We start from the raw sequence: 17,262 nt of genomic DNA on the forward strand, positions 1-17,262 counted from the left end.
ATTAAGTAAATCTCTCTTCTAGCTGTCTCACTCTTCTTCGCACTGAGCCATGCAGAGAGACAGGTGGTGCCACTGAAGCAATGTGAAAGTGTGTGACAGGATCAGAACAAGATGAACAGGTCACTTCCACTCTCCAGTGGCTACGTGTGTGTGTGTGTGTGTGTGTGTTCATATGTTTGTTCAGACATGGCAGCCCTCTCTCGGTGCAATGGGAAATCTTCACATGGCTATAAGCCCGGCTGCCATGGCAACATAATGAGATGCTAATTGAATGGAGGCCTGTATGGTTTGCCCCTCTGTTCATCCCCCCTCTCAGATAGGCTAAGGCCAAAGCTAATGCTAATAGAACTCACTCAATAGAGGCTTTTCTGTTGCAGCGATGCACCCCCCCCCTCCCCCCGCCCCTCCATGCTCTATAAATTAACCTCCCGTGCAGCGCACACATGCATGCACTCACACACATCCGTGCGCTCACACACTTTAAAAAAAGGCTGAACGTCTTTCAAAGAGGGTGTCAGTCTTGTCATTGTGTGGCTAGGCAACTTAATTGGTTTAACCTTAAATCTTTGGCATGCCTTTCTATTTCAATTCTGTTCTTTGCATTGAGTAGGGGACATTTAACTGTTTTTTTCTTCTTCTTTTTTAATCTCATTAGCATTAGAAAACTGTTTTCTGAATAAAATGAAGTACAGTATCTTAACTTTGGCTGAATCTGTGTAGGACTTGTAGGATTGTAGGACTGTATTAGAGCCCGACCAATATATCAGTTGGACGATTTTATTGTTTAATATTGGTCTATCGCAGACATATTGGTATCTATCAGTGGCAGCATATATGCTTTCTGAAATGAACCAATGTGAAAACCTTTAGATAATAATAATTGCATAGTCATATTAGTACAAAAATGGGGCACAATCCACGTAGCAAAGTCTTTTTTTTATTGCAGCTTTTAAAATTTACCATGTCAATAATCTTTCAACTTTCCCCTCTTAAATTGGTCTAAAGTTCCATATTGGTCAGGCCCTACTCTGTATTGTAAGAAAAAGTGTTACAAACATGATACCATTGGAGCTATAAGTGAATTTCATGTTTGCTCAGTGAAAATGATAGGTCTGACAGCACTTTCTCTCACTGGGATGCTGAAATGATAACCTGTGAGTGCTGTCTATGTTATAGTATGTGGCTCCACTTGTTAAAAACATACAGTACGACTGCAGAGATGTAACACAAGTCATCTTGTAGAAAATATGTTGTAGTTGCACACACATAAACACACAGAGACAAAATCCAGAATGTAAAAGATAAAGTATCAACATCAGGGAAAAAGGATGACTGAATAAGTGATTGCGTACAGTGGGGAGCAGAGGATGAGTATCACATGACGCAGTGAATCACAGGTTTAGCATCCTGTGTGACAGAGCTGCTGTCCAGGAAAGATGATAAACCAACACACAGCCAGATTTGGACACACAGCTGTGCACTCAGCATTAATCACAGCTTTGCACACACATATGTGTGTTTGGTGTGATTTTTGTGTGACTATAGAGCTGGCCACCTGGAGCAAGGTGATCTCCGGTGCTCTGCTGGAGACAATAAAAGGCAGCGACCCTGTGTGACAGTGGCAGTGTCCACAGGAAGAGCAGAGGGATAACCTCTTTAGGGGTCAGGTAAGAGGTCAGAAGTCGCAGGAGGTGGGGAAGACATAAAAATTAAAAGGGAAATAAAAGATCATGCAGATAGAAAACCTGCTCATTTTTGTGCCTGTGCATGTATTTCCCTGCCTCCTGTGCTTCACTCTCAGAAGCAAATAACAGTTCCATGAGGGCTGCAACACTCAGCCACAAGTGGTAAATACGCTGACAAGGTACTTTAGTTTTTCCAACATGGTACTGTTGTTCTGAACAGATTTTTCACATGGCACGGCTTACATTTCCATCTGATTATTAGTTGCATAAGCTTGGCTTCCAGTAGTACAACTGCCTCTAAAGTGTGCAATCTTACAAACCCTGTTAGAGCCAATAATCAACCATTTGTATCTCGTGTCTGTGGACATGTATGCTTTCATCAGGATCCATTTACCCTTGCTGTTAACTCCACTGATAAGCTCACTGCCCCCTCTCTGCAACAATAACCCACCAATCAATCACCTTTCAAAACAGGAAGTCCCCAACTTGAACCCTCCAGTCTTCTGAGAGCGCTCTGTCATCACCACTTGCATACCAGGCATTATGGGAGCAGTGCCCACCTCTTGCCAACAAAGTGACAAGGACACACAGACCGAAGGGTGCCACAGCCCAAGACGAGGTCTGGGTAATCTCCTCTGGGTGCTATTGTCCTGCAGCGAGGCGATGATGGGGGTATCCGTGTCGGTGAGCGTGTCACTTGTGAGGCAGGGAGGAATGTGTCGTGAGGAACGGAGGGGGCTTGTCTATCACTCTGCCTGCACGTGGTAAATCACTCTACCTGAAAGCCATTCACCACGGTGGAAAGTGGACAATAGGCAGTGTAATAGAGAACATAGCTGGGGTGAGTGAGAGGAGAGGGGGTGGCAGGGAAGGATGAATTACAAAAAAAAAGGGGTTTCTGAAGCTCTGGATGGAGGACATTTTGTCCTCAGCCATAAAAACGAGATTAATTAGATAAAGGTGATAAAAAAAGCTCTTCATATCTAACTTTCACACCAGAAATGGAGTCTGGGGTTTTGTAAGGAGGGGAAATAAAAAGAAAAAAAGAGTGAAATCGACAGAGGTGAAGAGACGGCTGAATGTGGGGCAGTTTCATTAGAGATTAACTGAAGACTCAAGGTGAAACAAAGTCTGAATGTTTATGAGAAAAGGGATGGGAGACACAGAGGACAGAGAGAAACCAGACTGACAGGAAGAAGTTAGGGGCTCTATCTGGGACTTTTTTGAACAGCAGAGAGAAGTCATTTGAAATTTGGCATCTGGTTCCCATCATCCGCAGCATTTGTCTGTGCAGCATATACAGCCACGGGAGAAGAGATCATGTCTGTGGTATGCGTTTCCTCTGCCGCACATGGTCGTCACGTGAACATGACAATTCCACTGGGGGTCACACAGGGGTGATGATCAGCAGCAAACCACAAAAAATGGGAGAATGGAGATAAAGGAGATCCTTTCTGAGTCACACTATTTAACCTTTAACCTTAAACATGGAGTTGGGTTTGACTCTGGCTCCCAATGCCTTTGCTGATCTATCCATCCATCCACTCATCTCAACTTAATCTATTCTTTAAATGTTATCATGATCTTCGTGGTCACCACCAATGGGCAATCTACTCTGTAATTAAAGTTCCTATTCATCAAGCTGCAAGGAAAACGTCTGAATATATTCTAGACCTTCTTGACAGTGCCTGTAAAAGGGACTGCAAGACTTGAATTCTGTTTGACAGCGAGGTATTTGGAGATCTATTTTGCCGACCAACTTGGATTGCATAAAACAGCGTATGACAGAGATCTCATGGTGAGCCATGGTAGTGAATTTTCATCGCACAAAATACAGCGGCGTGCAAAAATGAACACGCACAGGAACCAGTGAAAAGGAACCCCACCCATGCCCGGTTCCATCCTGTTCTTTCGTTCACGCTCCTTTTCTGTAATCATTTGGCCATCGCCCTGTCTTTCTCCCCCTCCCCCCTCCCCTCCACTGCTGGACACAAAGGCAGGAAGGAAGCACGGACAGCCCGAGAACAGAGACTGGCTGCTAGACCGAGCAGGTCAGCCGAAGGAAGCAGTCGGTGGTTTTCCTTGACAACAGCAGGGAGCTGAGCAAAGGAGCTCAGGGGACAGACTACGGGCCGCATGTGTGATTATTGCTTTTATACTAGGGCTGTATATTGGCACATACCTGGCAATCCGATCTGTATCATGATATGGGTGTTACAATTCAACAGTGTCATATTGCGATAATGTAAGCAAGGAAATATATTGCAATTTGTAAAACTAATTTTAAGGAACACATTTTGCTTATAATACAGAGGTACAATCCTCTGGAATAATCAATTTAATAGTTCCATACAGTTTTCCTCTCTGAACACACACGAGAGGTTAGTGGCTGCTCTGCGCACGCACGCGCGCATGCACGCTTTTCTTTTGTCTTACTATTGTACAAAATAAAAAACAACTACAAACTTCAAACATTATCATTCATTTCTTTCCTTTTTTTTTAGTTGTTTTTTTTACATTTATGTTTTAGTTGAACTATTTAAAGTAAAAAAAAATAGATAGGACAAATTTTAAATAAATAAATAAATAAATGCTCAATTTTATCAAAGTCAATGAATAATCATGTTAAATAATTGTCAAATATTGGTCGATATTGTCAAATATTGATCAATATTATCATAATTAAGACTTTTTCCATAATCTATTTTTGCCTATGAGATAACGTTTTATCTATTGGGGATTTAATTCATCACAATAAGCATTGAAACAGACAACCAAGGTCAGCTGTATCTGAACCACACACACACACACCACAACATTCATCCCTGAAGTTGGAGTGTTCATCCTGAGGAGCTGCCCTCTACTCCCTGTGGACGAGGTCAGAGACCTTTTGTACAAGCTGTCACATAAGAGATCCATCAATCACATGAGCTGCACATGGAGATGGGTTAATTTCCACTGGGCTCTCTCCATCTTTAGCTGAGGACATGCAGAAATGTAAAGTGTGATCCACGATTACGTGTGCAGGCATGTACGGTTTGATGCGATCCAGACACAGGCTGCGCTGCACATTGTTTTGACATGCAACAGACACACATTTCAATCCAAGCCTATTTCATGGTTCCACACCAGCCTCGGTCACATGTTACAGTGATTAAGTTGGGGGAAAAAACATACTTTCTGTCAGTCTCTGGAGTGGACACCTCACTGCTGAAGCCTAATGATTCCTGAGGAAGAAGGGGAGAAGGAGACAGGCGTCAGATTGACTTTTAAAGCAAATATTGTGTACAATTGACACTGTAAACCTTGTGTTTTGTACACATTGTGTCTCTGTTTACCTGGATCTCAGTACGGAGCTGCAGGGATGTGCTGCTTTGATCTTGTTTCTCCTGGAAAAAAAGGCAAGAGAGAGAGAAAAAAATTAGGTCAAATGTCAGTTTCAAAGATCAATCATTTAATAATATATGAACCGAGAACACAGAATAGAAACTGGAAAGGTAAAACAAGTTCTGTACAGGAAGAGAAAGGTCAGTTGAGTACAGAAACATTGGGTGACATGTTTAACAAAGCCCTTATGTGGGAAGGACGTTCTTTGGTCAGGTTCATGTAGACACACCTGCATGTCGGTGAAAACAAACACTAGCACGTGCACCAACAACCCAACCCACAGACGGCTGAACAAGTCAAGTCTTGCTTTAAGTACCCAAACCTGCAGTACTTGTTATGATCATTTTTGAATACCATTGGGCGGTGGTGTAACCTAGGGAAGTCTTGGCTTTCCCAGCAGAACAAGATATCATAAAAGCACCTACGTAACTGGCTACATGAATTCCATAGTGTGATTACAGTGACGTTAGTGTGCACCTACCTCCACACAAGGCAACACCTGATTGGTTGCCTCAGATCCTAGAATAAAGTTCTCCATATTGGACTAAATGAAAAGGCAGAACTCAAAGGCAAACTGGCTTATAATATGGAAAACAGATACCCAGACTCTGGCCATGGATTTAAGCGACAAATTACTCAAAAGAATGTCTTCTACAAAAACAGCAGAAAATAGCACAATTTTTAACCTCTCTTCACTTACAAAATGTTCCTAAGCTTCTCCAAAAAAGCCCACAATGTCTGTTAGAGCTGTTTTCACTGTTACACAGGGCTGGTGGTTGCATATGTCTAAAGCAGGTGTCCTCATCATGGCATATCCAGATATTCAGATGTGCCTCAAACCAAATGATTCTACAGACAAACAGAGGCTGCACAATCACAACAAGTCTGCAACTTCAATTTGAACCTGCAGCATGTGATTATTCAAAGCCAATGAGCAGCCTTGAGGGATTGGTTGAGTGCATAGCTTCTTGGTGGTGTTCTTGTGTGCTTTGAACTCTCATGGCAGCGCTTACCCAACTCACTGTGCTCACACTCTCTAACACAGTCTTGAACTGTGCAATACTAAGCACCACAGAAACAGATGGGGTCAGGACTTTGCTTAAGGGCAGTGACCAGGTTTTCTAAAATGTGGACCAGAGAATGCATCTCTAGCCTTGAGGTTACCATCATGTCAACATTGTTAATTTCTAGAGGTCATTTCCTTGCTCAGTGCACAGTGAGAAATATGTGGCTTTACTCTCCATGTGCCTTTAATCCGTCTGGCATGAGCTATGAGGGTAACCAAGGATAACCAAGCCCCTATTACTTGCTTCAGTTATACTGAGACGCCATAAGGAGGCAAAATGAGATCAAATAAATTGAAAAATACTTGTGAAAATAATAATGCATGCATGTAGCAGGCTTGGAGATATGATACAGGCTATAAAGGGTATGGCAATGACCTTACACATGAGGTTAGTAAAATGTTGATTTAGTATAATTTATATTAAGAAAAGCTCTTTGTGATGACCTCTTTGTTTTTAGATATTTTGGGCCATTTTTGAGGAAGTCAACATCATGGTATTGCTGAAATGCATCAGGTCCGAACAAAAGGGAAATTATAACCCACGTCCCTGGTTCCTGTTTCTGACTTTTAATATTTTACCAGACTTATAGGAAACATCTTATGGTGCAAACGCTGATATGACCATTTCTATTTTTGTACATGTGCAAATCTGCCTATTATGTTCCTCTATGAGGCTGTTGCAAAACTTAAGAATTATCACAAACCCTTTCCTGGAAAATCCCTGAGTGGTTTCACTTTCATATGAGAAAATGCTTTATTGTCAAGGCTAAAGACTACTAGAATACATGCCGCTGCCTTCTGCCAAAGCAGCTCACAGTGAGAGTTGTAGTGAATGTTCTTATCTTGTACTGATAGGACAGAGTTTAAATGCTAATCTTGCAGCCTGTGGGCCAACATGGTAAAGTAGTTATTTTACTGGAGGATCAGTATTCTTGGATAAGGGAGTTGACATCAGCCAAGTAGGTCAGTAGAAGCAGGTTGAGGAGACTAGCTTCCTAAAACCATTAAATGGCCCTTAACGCTGCTACAAAGAAAAGACTAATTGAATCTGGAGTTTCCCAAATAGGGAGCAGGAATAGGAAATGAGCCATTTCTGAGAAATCCTCTATCTACACTCCCAGATATTATATGTAGGATAAGAGTAACAGGAAGCAGAATCTAACACACTTCCTACACTTGGTCCGTCATGCTTCCTAATCAAGAGTGGCCTGTAGTTTAACCTTCAGTGACTGGGCTTTTGGAAAGGGAGTACAATCCCTCCACACCCTCTAAGCATGAGTCAGTTTGTGGCTAATAGTTAAAGGACTTGGAAGTGACTTCACCTCCTTTAAAAGCTCTTTAAGAGCCTGTAGCCTGCAGGTCATATGAGCAGAGGACCTTAAAGTGCTGAGGTGGCTAAAAGCATCAAAATTAGCCTGAACCCTATACTTATCACAACAGTAATCAGCTGAAGGCAGGCAGTCAAGATGGCAGTGAGACAGTCTGGCTGGCTTTATCTTTAACCGTAGAAATAGAATGAGGGTAGAATGAATTCCTATTATAATCAGCGGAGCACAATGGTCAGATCGGTGGCCATTTTTATGTGTATGATGCCATAACAACCTGTTGAAGCTAACTTCCACAGCCAGTCTAACGGCCTCTTTGCCTCACTCCCCAACATTAGAACACTACTATACCAGCAGGAGAGCAGCACTAGCTAGCTAAGTCGTAAATACTCCACAGTCCAACTCTCCAGAACTGCAGACACACTTTACGGCCCCACTGACGTGTGTTGACGCCATCAAAACTAGCAACAATCACCATTTTCTGTGTACCAGTGGCTAATAGTACAATGTACGTTCTACACTTATTCTATTCCTACCTGGCTTTAATGTTAACTTTAGCCTACCTTGCTTTGTTTATCCACTTGTCTGTTACAGTGATCAAGCAGACAGAGACATGGGTCCGGATGTTTCTTTGGAAAGTAAATCAAGTAATGTCAGGAACGCTTTGAAACAATTTGTCCATCCCGGGGAGTAAGGTGATTCCCATAAGTCAGAGAGCAGGTAGCCGTCTGAAGTCATAAAAAGCTCATCTACCAGACCCACAGACGTACAGGGTTTGGCCTCATTGCATTGCCAGGCTGCACGTAGGGAAAATGTGGGACGGAAGTGAATGCCTTTTTCTTACAGAGGGAACAATCGCTTAAACAAGCACAGCTTTGGAAATCAGCTCTGTTTAAACAAACTACATGGCACAGAATAATGTGGCAGAAAAACCCACAGAAAGAAGGAACGAGGTGTGTGCTCACATGCCCATGCAGTCACAAATTCTTTCACAAAGGTAGCGGCAGATTGGTTTTGCTATCAGATCCTCTTTGATGGCTTCTCTGGACTGCAGTGGCTAGTGGACGGATAACTACAGGTACTGTGCCGAGTTGTTGTAAAGATTATTTTAAACAGATTGCCACCACATGGGTATACACGAAAAGCACACAGCCAGGCGAAGACCCTGACCACATACATACCCCCACAGACATAAACCTAGACAGATTAACCCAAACCAAGGAGCACCTACACACTCAGCTCGCCTCCACTTCCACAGACAGAGCTCCTAAGAGACAGGGACACAAAGCAGCTCTCTGTTCCTCCTGCTCCTCCTCAGCTTCCCTTTACTCCCTGTCTGTGCGTGCCATCTCTGACATGGAAGGAGGGGGCGAGAGGGTGTAAGAAATGCGGACAAGATCAGCAAAAAACAAACATAAACCTACATACTCTTTCACTGCAGATGTGAGAGATGAACTGGGACATGGAGAGAAAATTAGTGTAAAAGATTCACAAGGTCTGGCTTTCTCTAACACTTGTGCATCGCTAAGAAGGAAGCAAAATCGAACGTTGAAGATGATGCCAGCATAACTGACACAGATTTTAAAAGAGAATATCAAATTGATGCAATTTTGAAGGGGTATCTGCATGTGAGACTTAGATCTCACAACACACTCCCAGAGGGAGCATGTTATCCTTTACTTGAACTTACCAGCATCAGCTTGAGATACTGCCCTACTTACCCCAAATTGACACATATGCGTGTGAATGTGCATGTGCTTTCCCTTCCAGATGTCCACAGGGTTGTTTGTGCACAGTTCACTCTGTGTGCATGTGTGTCTTACACGAACACAAGACCTTGATTGCTAAAGCATGACTGAATTGAGTTAAAATAAAAGAGAGAGAAAGCAGGAAAGGAGCATACGAGAAGGAGCTCCGGCTAATGAGGATCACTATGTCTGCAGACAGGGAATGTAGCATCTGAAACGACTCACACACACTACACAGGCATCAAACACTTCTGTAAAGTGACTGTTTCCAAGCACCACATTGCTTTCCATCATTAACCCAGAACCTACAGCTATACTCCGCTTTGCTACAGCAGCACCAGACTCCGTTAATGAGAGGGACAGGATAGAAATACAGATGAGTGTTAAATAGCTGCAGTTTAGTCCAAGCATGACTGCAAAGCCAACCAAAAGGCACGAGTTCCCACAGTGGAGTTGCTGCCAACCTCAGAGGCAAAAGTAGCGGATATGCGGCAAAACTGGAGACACCAGGTGGCTAAGTGGAGATTCGCCAACTGGCATGGTTGGGGTAACTCTGGGTGGGCAAGTAGGAGGTTGCTAGGTAGGAGTGCGCATGTGGAGGAACAGGCATTAGCGGTGGGACCGGTGTGGTGCAATGCAAGCCTGTGCAACCGGCTCATTTGGAAGATCTAATCGACAGAGCTGACAAAAGCTTGCAAAATCAGGAAATACATTTTCTCAGTGGGCAGTATTTGCCAGAGTCTGCCATGCCACATCTGAGCTGCTGCACACTCGGTAACACCTCCATTTGTTCCTTTTCAGACGGCTTGTGAGTATGTGTGTGTACTTCCAGCACAGGCCTGTGTGCTTCTACAGTGTGGCACATTCCTGAGCCATGAGGACCATCATTGTATTGGTATTTCAAGACAAATACCAGAGTTATTACAAATTCCAGTGACAGAGTCACAATCCCAATGTTGAAATCATAGAATAAATTATAAATATACCACTTGCTTTCCACAAGAGTTATAGCAATAATGAAGCTATGCCAACATCATTTAAAAGAAATCTTATAGCAACAAAGGCTGCTGTTGAGCCGCTGCGTTTCGAGGCAAAAGCCTGCAGGTAGAAAGGACAAATAAGCAGCAGAATCCACAACAGTTTGTCTTTCTTCCACTCTGTAGTTTTAACCCCGCTGAACTGACCCACTTTGACGATTGAACTTCACGCAGGCATTAGCACATTAACCACACTGTTCCTCAGCTCATGGCAAAAAAAACAAGTCCTTACTTGAGTCCTGACCCCCAACTGTCAAGCTGCTCGGCTAGAAAACTATTACAGAGCGTTCCTGAGGCAAGCAGATCAATCTGACACCAGCTGAGGCGTTTTTGTGTCAAAACTGTTTCAATTATGAAATCAACAGTAAAACCGACGACTGAAGGATTTTGGCCAAAGCATCAAAGGATTCAATCTTCAAGGCTTGCTTGTTTATACACGACTTTAAAATTACCCTCAAGGATATTACCACAGATAGTGTTGCAATGTCTCATTATGGTTTACAGCATGTAGAAATGTGTTAAAGCTTCGTGCTGCAACCACAAGTTCCAAAATGATCCATCTTGATTTATATTTGATGTACATCATCATCTGTTCCATCGCTGTGGTTTGAGAGACATTCATATATCTAGTTTGATGTTTTCCTCCTTCGGCTAAATACAATCATCCACCCGAGCAATCCGTCTCTGCATGCCTATGGGATGTCCCGTGTGTCCCTGTTTTGGCACGTTTTCACCTTCAGTGGCAGCTACAATGCTGATAAAAGTATTGCAAAAGAAAGTAAAGACAGATCCAGTAAAAAGCCTTTGTCTTAGCAGATTATCAATTGGTCAAACTTTACCTCCTAAACTTTGTAAAAGTGCTGACCAGCACATCCTGATTTTTTGATTTTTTCCCTTTTTGACTGACACATGAAATACAGTCAGAGCAAAAGGAAATGGTGCTTCAGGGTGAAAAGCAACAATAGTTACACTCCATCTCCCCTCTCACTTCCCTGCTTGCTCTTGCTCGGTGTGTTAAATGTTAAGCCATTCCTCTGCCTCCTCTTGCTGTGTCGGAGGCGATGCTTGTTGAATTGAAAGTGCGGCTCTGTGCCATGAAAACTCAATCATTAATGTTAGCTGCTGTAGTTCACCAGCTCCCAGTAGCTGCTGAGGGGCGTGGGTCGACCGAATGTTGCTCCTGCATTGATCCCCTGGCAGCTCTATAGCAGTGCACATTAATGGGGCTCAGCGGGGGGGACAAGTTTCTCAACCAAATAACTAAAATGCACAGTAGGGAGCAGATTCTACAAATTGTTTTGATAATTTTATTATATCTTGGTTCTACTTGGTAGGTTAGTTAGAGTCGCCTTAACTTCAGCAAAGGAAAAAACAATCCACAATCATCCCACCAGTCGTCACTATATTATCCAGTGTGCTGGGAGTTACCCCAGCAATTATCACAAAACATAAAGGATTGATCTGAATTGTATAGCTCTCTGCAATATATGCTGATCAGGTGAATTATATCAGTATACATTGTGTATGAATCTGTTTTTGTCAGAAAGAACAAATGCAAGATAATATTAAAATAACTGCAAATGCTTTAAATGTTTTTTAATCTTTATGTTAGCCGATCTGTTCACTGACTGGTCACTTGAAACAACGTGTTTTGTTTCCTGAACTCTTTTCTCCCCTTCTGTTGTTCCTAACACTTCCACCAATAAGGCTGATGCATCCAAACTCTCATTGTCCATAGGAGTGCTGGGAAACTAAGCATGGTAGCACTAATCCATAGGTCACATTCCCAAAGGGGGATGTTTATTCAACCCCTTGTGTCCCTGCGACTCATAAAACTAACATGAAGATGCAGAGGGACAACCCAGCAGAGACCAGGCAGGATGTGGGTACATCGATAGTCATCTGTGAGAGAGCCTCCATCATCAGCTCCTAATAGCATTTAACCACAACAGACAGCCATCACTTTGTTAATTCAAGAGGCCCCTCAAGAGCTGGCAGACACGTTGTGCAAGTGAAAACAAACACAAATGTTAAGCTCCACGCTTTTTTGTAAAAATGTTAGTGTTGCAAGAATAGTTCTCAAAAGATGAGCCAAAACCAAACAGAAACTAAAGGGCTTGAGAAAATTTTGGAGAACAGAAACAATAAGTCAAGAAGGCTTCTTCTTTCTTTTTGGTGTCACTATACTGACCACAGTTAAGCTAGACACTGGGGCTTTCCTATGGAAATTTTTCTAAAAGCAAATTGCCAATTATGTTGACAGCAGCAAAGTTCACATATGTAGACTTTGAATCGTCTCTTAGGGGACCATGCTTGCCCTCCTTTATCTTGACTTCTGCCTCCTCTTGTATTCTGAGTGTGAGGACCAGGAGAGGTCAAAGCTACAGTGACCTTTGCCCCATAATTCGGAGCGACTGAGTAACCTTCTTGGTTGCAAAAAGTTACTTTGGCAGCGCTGCAAGTTCATTAGAGGTACCGTTCCAAAATAGAAAACAAATGGACTATAAATCTGCGTGAAACAAAAAGAGAGACAATGACTGGATAGGGAGTGGGTCTTGTGGAGACATGACTGCATCACCCACCATCCTGTACCCTTTACAACTAACAGGTCTTTCCCTAAAGGCCAAGTCCCTCAGGAGTACAACTTGCGAAATGTCTCGCCATTAACGTGGCTCTTGGACATTGTGACCTTCTCTAACCATCTGCTGTTGGTCCTGAGGGAGGCGGCTGCATGACGTTGGCTTGCAGCCACTGATTTCTGGACAGACTTCACAAGATACAAGAGTCATTCGCTACTCTCGTTCTGACTGGGTGTCCATTCTGCAGACCTTATGCTCACTTCTCTTTATCTCTGGTGCTCTTTATCCCCTTCTTTTTTTGTTTATTACTCTCACAATGTATTTCACTTTTCATTCTAGTTTTACACATACTACGTCATAGCCTTTCAGTCTATGAAGGTATCAAGCCCAGTGGAAAAATACTGCCTACGAGGTGGAATTTGGTCTCAACGTACTCTTATCCTCACAGAAATGGCTGTTCTAGACTTTAATATTCCCAAACCTAATTTTAGAAAAGATCTGTACTGAAATGTAAGGCAAAGTTCAATCCATATAGCGTGGGTTGATACTATGCTTTTGAGGGCTCTCAATAAGGTGTTGTCTGACCTATATTCCTTCCTTCATGTTTTTTTCTCTCCCCTTCTCCTATATTTTGCTGCCAAACTTTGCAGAGTGGCGGGACAGCTGCAGGCTCTCTCACATTCTCCACTCCTTCTCTTCATTCCCCTCATCCTCCTCCCTTCGTCTTCCTCTGTTCACATCCTTATCCTCCTCCTGTCCTGAGCTTCAGGCTCAGGGCCCAGTCAGCTCTTTTTCCTCTCTTCTTACACCCGGGCTGCAAATTCTGCACTGATTGCTTCCTCTCTGCCCGTTCTATCTCCTCAGGATGAAACCTCACCAAACTATAAAATGTCCAGAGGTGATCCATATTACTGTGAAACTCACATGGCGGAAAACTACATATGATGGCCACACGTAGAGAACACTTAACCTTTGATCAGACACAAAATGCATCTAAGTATCTACAGCTATAATTTTTTATGCTTTCCAATCCCTCTCCTGGAAGCTGTGAGAACAGGATGTCTGCCTGCAGTCATTAAAAGGAAGAGCACAATAAATCAGCTATCCATCTAAGCCTTACCTGTCAACCCAACCAAAACCACATGGCTTCTTTCTAGCAGAAGAGGCCTCCTATTGAACTGGAAAACCAGTAATAATGACAGACAAAAATATATGAGCAGAGACGATTTGGACAGGGGCTAAAATAAGAAAAGCTGAGGTAATGTGATACCAGGGTGAGTAAAATCTGTGCAGGAAGATCTGAATCATTATTTTGACAGGCAGTGCTATTATATCTGTGACACAGAATTGCCTCATTTTACTTAAGTTGGACATTTGTCTTTCAATCAGATCTCTGCTGTAGGGCAGCAGCTAGCCTAAGTCAGTAAAAGTGGCTACTTTTCCAATTTATTTGTTTTAGAAATGAGCACCAATAGCATTTACTGAGGGTTCAAACCAATTACATTCACCATGAATAAGTCATAGAGCAATTATGAAGTTTGCAAAACACTTGCTCTTGTATTTGTGGACCCACTGGGTAGTGTGCTGCACAGAGCTAGGCCTTGTGTAGCAGCACCAGCAGCATTCCTTCATACACTTGTGTGAAGCTTGGCAACCAAAGGGGTGCCCCACTACCCTACATCTTCATGAAAAGGACCCCGAACCCCCCTGTGGACTCCCAGAACACCAATGCATTCACATCCAGAAAAGGCACACTGCCTTTGGGTAAAGTCTTAAACCTTTAGCACACATTCATGTTTGTTCCGCCGCCATTGTTTCTTGCCAGGTTGTTGGCGAAGACTGTGGAAATTACGCTGTGTAAAGCTATGAGGCTATTATAAATAGGGGATTTTTAGGGTCATTATTAAAGGATTTGCAAAAAAATATATAATTTGTCCAAAGCAATTTGGGAGCCTGCAAACTGAGTAGAGAGTGAGAAATGTTGTGGCTGACAGCTGTTTTTTCTCAAACCATGTTGCTATGAAAGTTTATTTTTTTCTTACGTCTGTGTGCAAACCATTCTGACTCCTAACTCGACAAATACCTACACTTGGTCTGTGTTTGAAAAGCTGCTTTACATGTAACCTTTGGAAAGTGACACGTTATCCCCGACATGTCAAAATCTTACACCAGAGAGACACCTGGAACATCATGTTTTAAAGCTTAGGGCCAGTGACCAAGTGTAAGCATTTGACGAGTTGGGACGGAGAATGTGCTTGAGTGTGTGAGAGTTTGCAATTACCATATCAAGTTCTTGGGAGACTCGTCTTTTGCGTAGCTCCTCCATGCGGTCATTGACGTCACTGAAACAGGTGTTGTAGTACTCAGAGTACTCTTGGGCAAGGTCATCTATGTTGCCCAGAGAACCATCCTAGAGAGAAGAAGAGAGGGAATGGTTAAGTCGAAAGCTGATAATTTAATTTCACAGGAAATAAAAACGTCTTCGCAAATTTGGACAATTTATTTTTCAGTAAATCTTCAGAAAAAGCTAAACATAAAAAACAGTAACTGCAATCATTCACTCTTTCATGCTGCTTCTGTCACTTTACAAAACCCAAACATTGCTTCAGGAAAGGAAAAAACCTAATCAAGTTAGTACACTGTGTGACAAGCACATCCCCCTCCATCCTCTCCATTTACAACACAGCTTTATAAAACCACTCTCGCACACACTTATAATTAGTGGCATATAAAAAGTACCTACAGGCATTCATTTGGGTAAACCTGGCATGGATTGAGGGTGGCACAGGAATACAAACATAATCACTCATCAACACACATGTACAGGGGCATGTGTTGTTCCTATACTCCATACAAACAGTAAAACCTAAAAATACCCCTCAATAAAAGGTCTGTATATTTTGGCTGTTCATTCTTTTCAAGTCCCATTCAGTGTCTTTAGCCAGCCATGGTTTGGTCCTGGGCTTTGTCTTTATCGAGGCCCATATCAAGGATGCCCTTTACCTCCTCAGACATTCACCGAACTCTAAACCAAACATGTTCTTCCGGTTAGCTGTGGTTTAGATCAGCACAGTTCCTGTCTTTGTGTGGAAGACATGTGTTTAGGATTGCGGGAGGAAGCTGTGCTCCAAACAGTAGAGACCTTACCTAACAGAATACCCTTTGGATATAATGTTGATGGCTAGCCTTCTAGTTTCTGCTGGAAACATGAATAGTCTAGCTGTGGGTTCAAACTTAGGTTCTTTGAAAACGAGGCAGCGAAAACAAACTATCAACACAAGTGGACTGAAGTATGAAGCACGATCATCAAGTGAACTGGTGTAGACCATACACTGGAGTTAAAACAAATATATTCTGGGCTGTAGTCAATCATCAATTGAGCACCTATGGCAGCATCAGGTAACGTAAAAACATCTCTAGAGCTGTTTTTTGGTTTGTCCGCTCTTGGGTACTGCAGAAACATTGCGGTTCTACATGTTGGACTCTCTGGAAGATGCCCCACTCTCTATGGAGATATAAAGGGCTCATTCTAAGCAAACAAAACACAACAATTCAGAGCTTGAGGCCATTATACACTAATGAAACATAAGTATTGCTCTAAATCCTACACACTGATCCTTTAAGGAGAGGTACCCCTTTTGTACAATGTGGAAGAGAAGACCAACACTCATCTCTTGCTTTGGTAAAAATGTAGGCCATTCTGGCATCGATGGCAAACTGTTGAATATTCATCAGTGTTGATCTAATCTGTGCCAGGCAGACAGCTAGCATTGAGTCACTGTGCAGGGTCCGAACAGTCTCTCTCAGTCTCTGTCTTTCTCAACCGGACTCCCTATCTGAGTGCCAGGCCACAAATGAATGGATCTCTGTGAGTGCGAGTGCCACACACATACACACATATACGCACATGGGCATAAGGCGCCTGTGAACACACATTAGCATGCACACACATGCATGCAGGAGATTTCAAAAACATTGGACCAAAACAAACTGAGGAAGACCAATCATATACAACACAGCTCAGTGGATGGATTATGAGAGAGCCCTTACTGATTGTGCACTGAACACAACATTGCAAACAAACACATGTTCTGTCTCAGAAGTCCAGTTTGGCTGGCTGTGATCTGTCCTCCCACTCTCATTACTTGAGAAATTCTGTTTCTGGCCGGACATATGGTTCGAGATGACTGAGATTCCCGGTGGGATAACTCCCTGTGCAGACACATGCTTTCCCTTCATTCCTCACATTGACTGAAAGCACGCTCTCATTACAGAACTCCAACATATTTTAATCACCATACACCAGCCATGATTGGGTTGATTTATTTGCCACATGCAGAAAATAAGAATGAACCCTGTCCTGAGATGACACCAACTCTTGCTGTGCTACCCATTTGCTTGTGGACTTTGGGTGCTAAACCTCGAGTTTGGCATA

At 42.8% G+C, this 17,262-nt stretch overlaps 1 protein-coding gene across 7 annotated transcripts in view; it reads right to left on the minus strand.

The window, feature by feature from the left end:
* Positions 1-17,262, minus strand: part of sash1a (SAM and SH3 domain containing 1a) — a 263,857-nt gene that overhangs the window by 32,467 nt on the left and 214,128 nt on the right. For all 7 annotated transcript variants that reach the window (XM_059355732.1, XM_059355730.1, XM_059355727.1 and 4 more), the window contains 3 exons: positions 15,109-15,237; positions 5,024-5,074; positions 4,863-4,912 (listed from right to left, as the gene is read on the minus strand). In XM_059355732.1, coding sequence (XP_059211715.1) covers positions 4,863-4,912; positions 5,024-5,074; positions 15,109-15,153 — 146 coding nt within the window. In that variant the 5' untranslated portion in view covers positions 15,154-15,237. The remainder of the gene's footprint in view (positions 1-4,862; positions 4,913-5,023; positions 5,075-15,108; positions 15,238-17,262) is intronic.

The sequence above is a fragment of the Centropristis striata genome, chromosome 18 (genome assembly GCF_030273125.1).
Source record: "Centropristis striata isolate RG_2023a ecotype Rhode Island chromosome 18, C.striata_1.0, whole genome shotgun sequence".
Taxonomy (NCBI): domain Eukaryota; kingdom Metazoa; phylum Chordata; class Actinopteri; order Perciformes; family Serranidae; genus Centropristis; species Centropristis striata.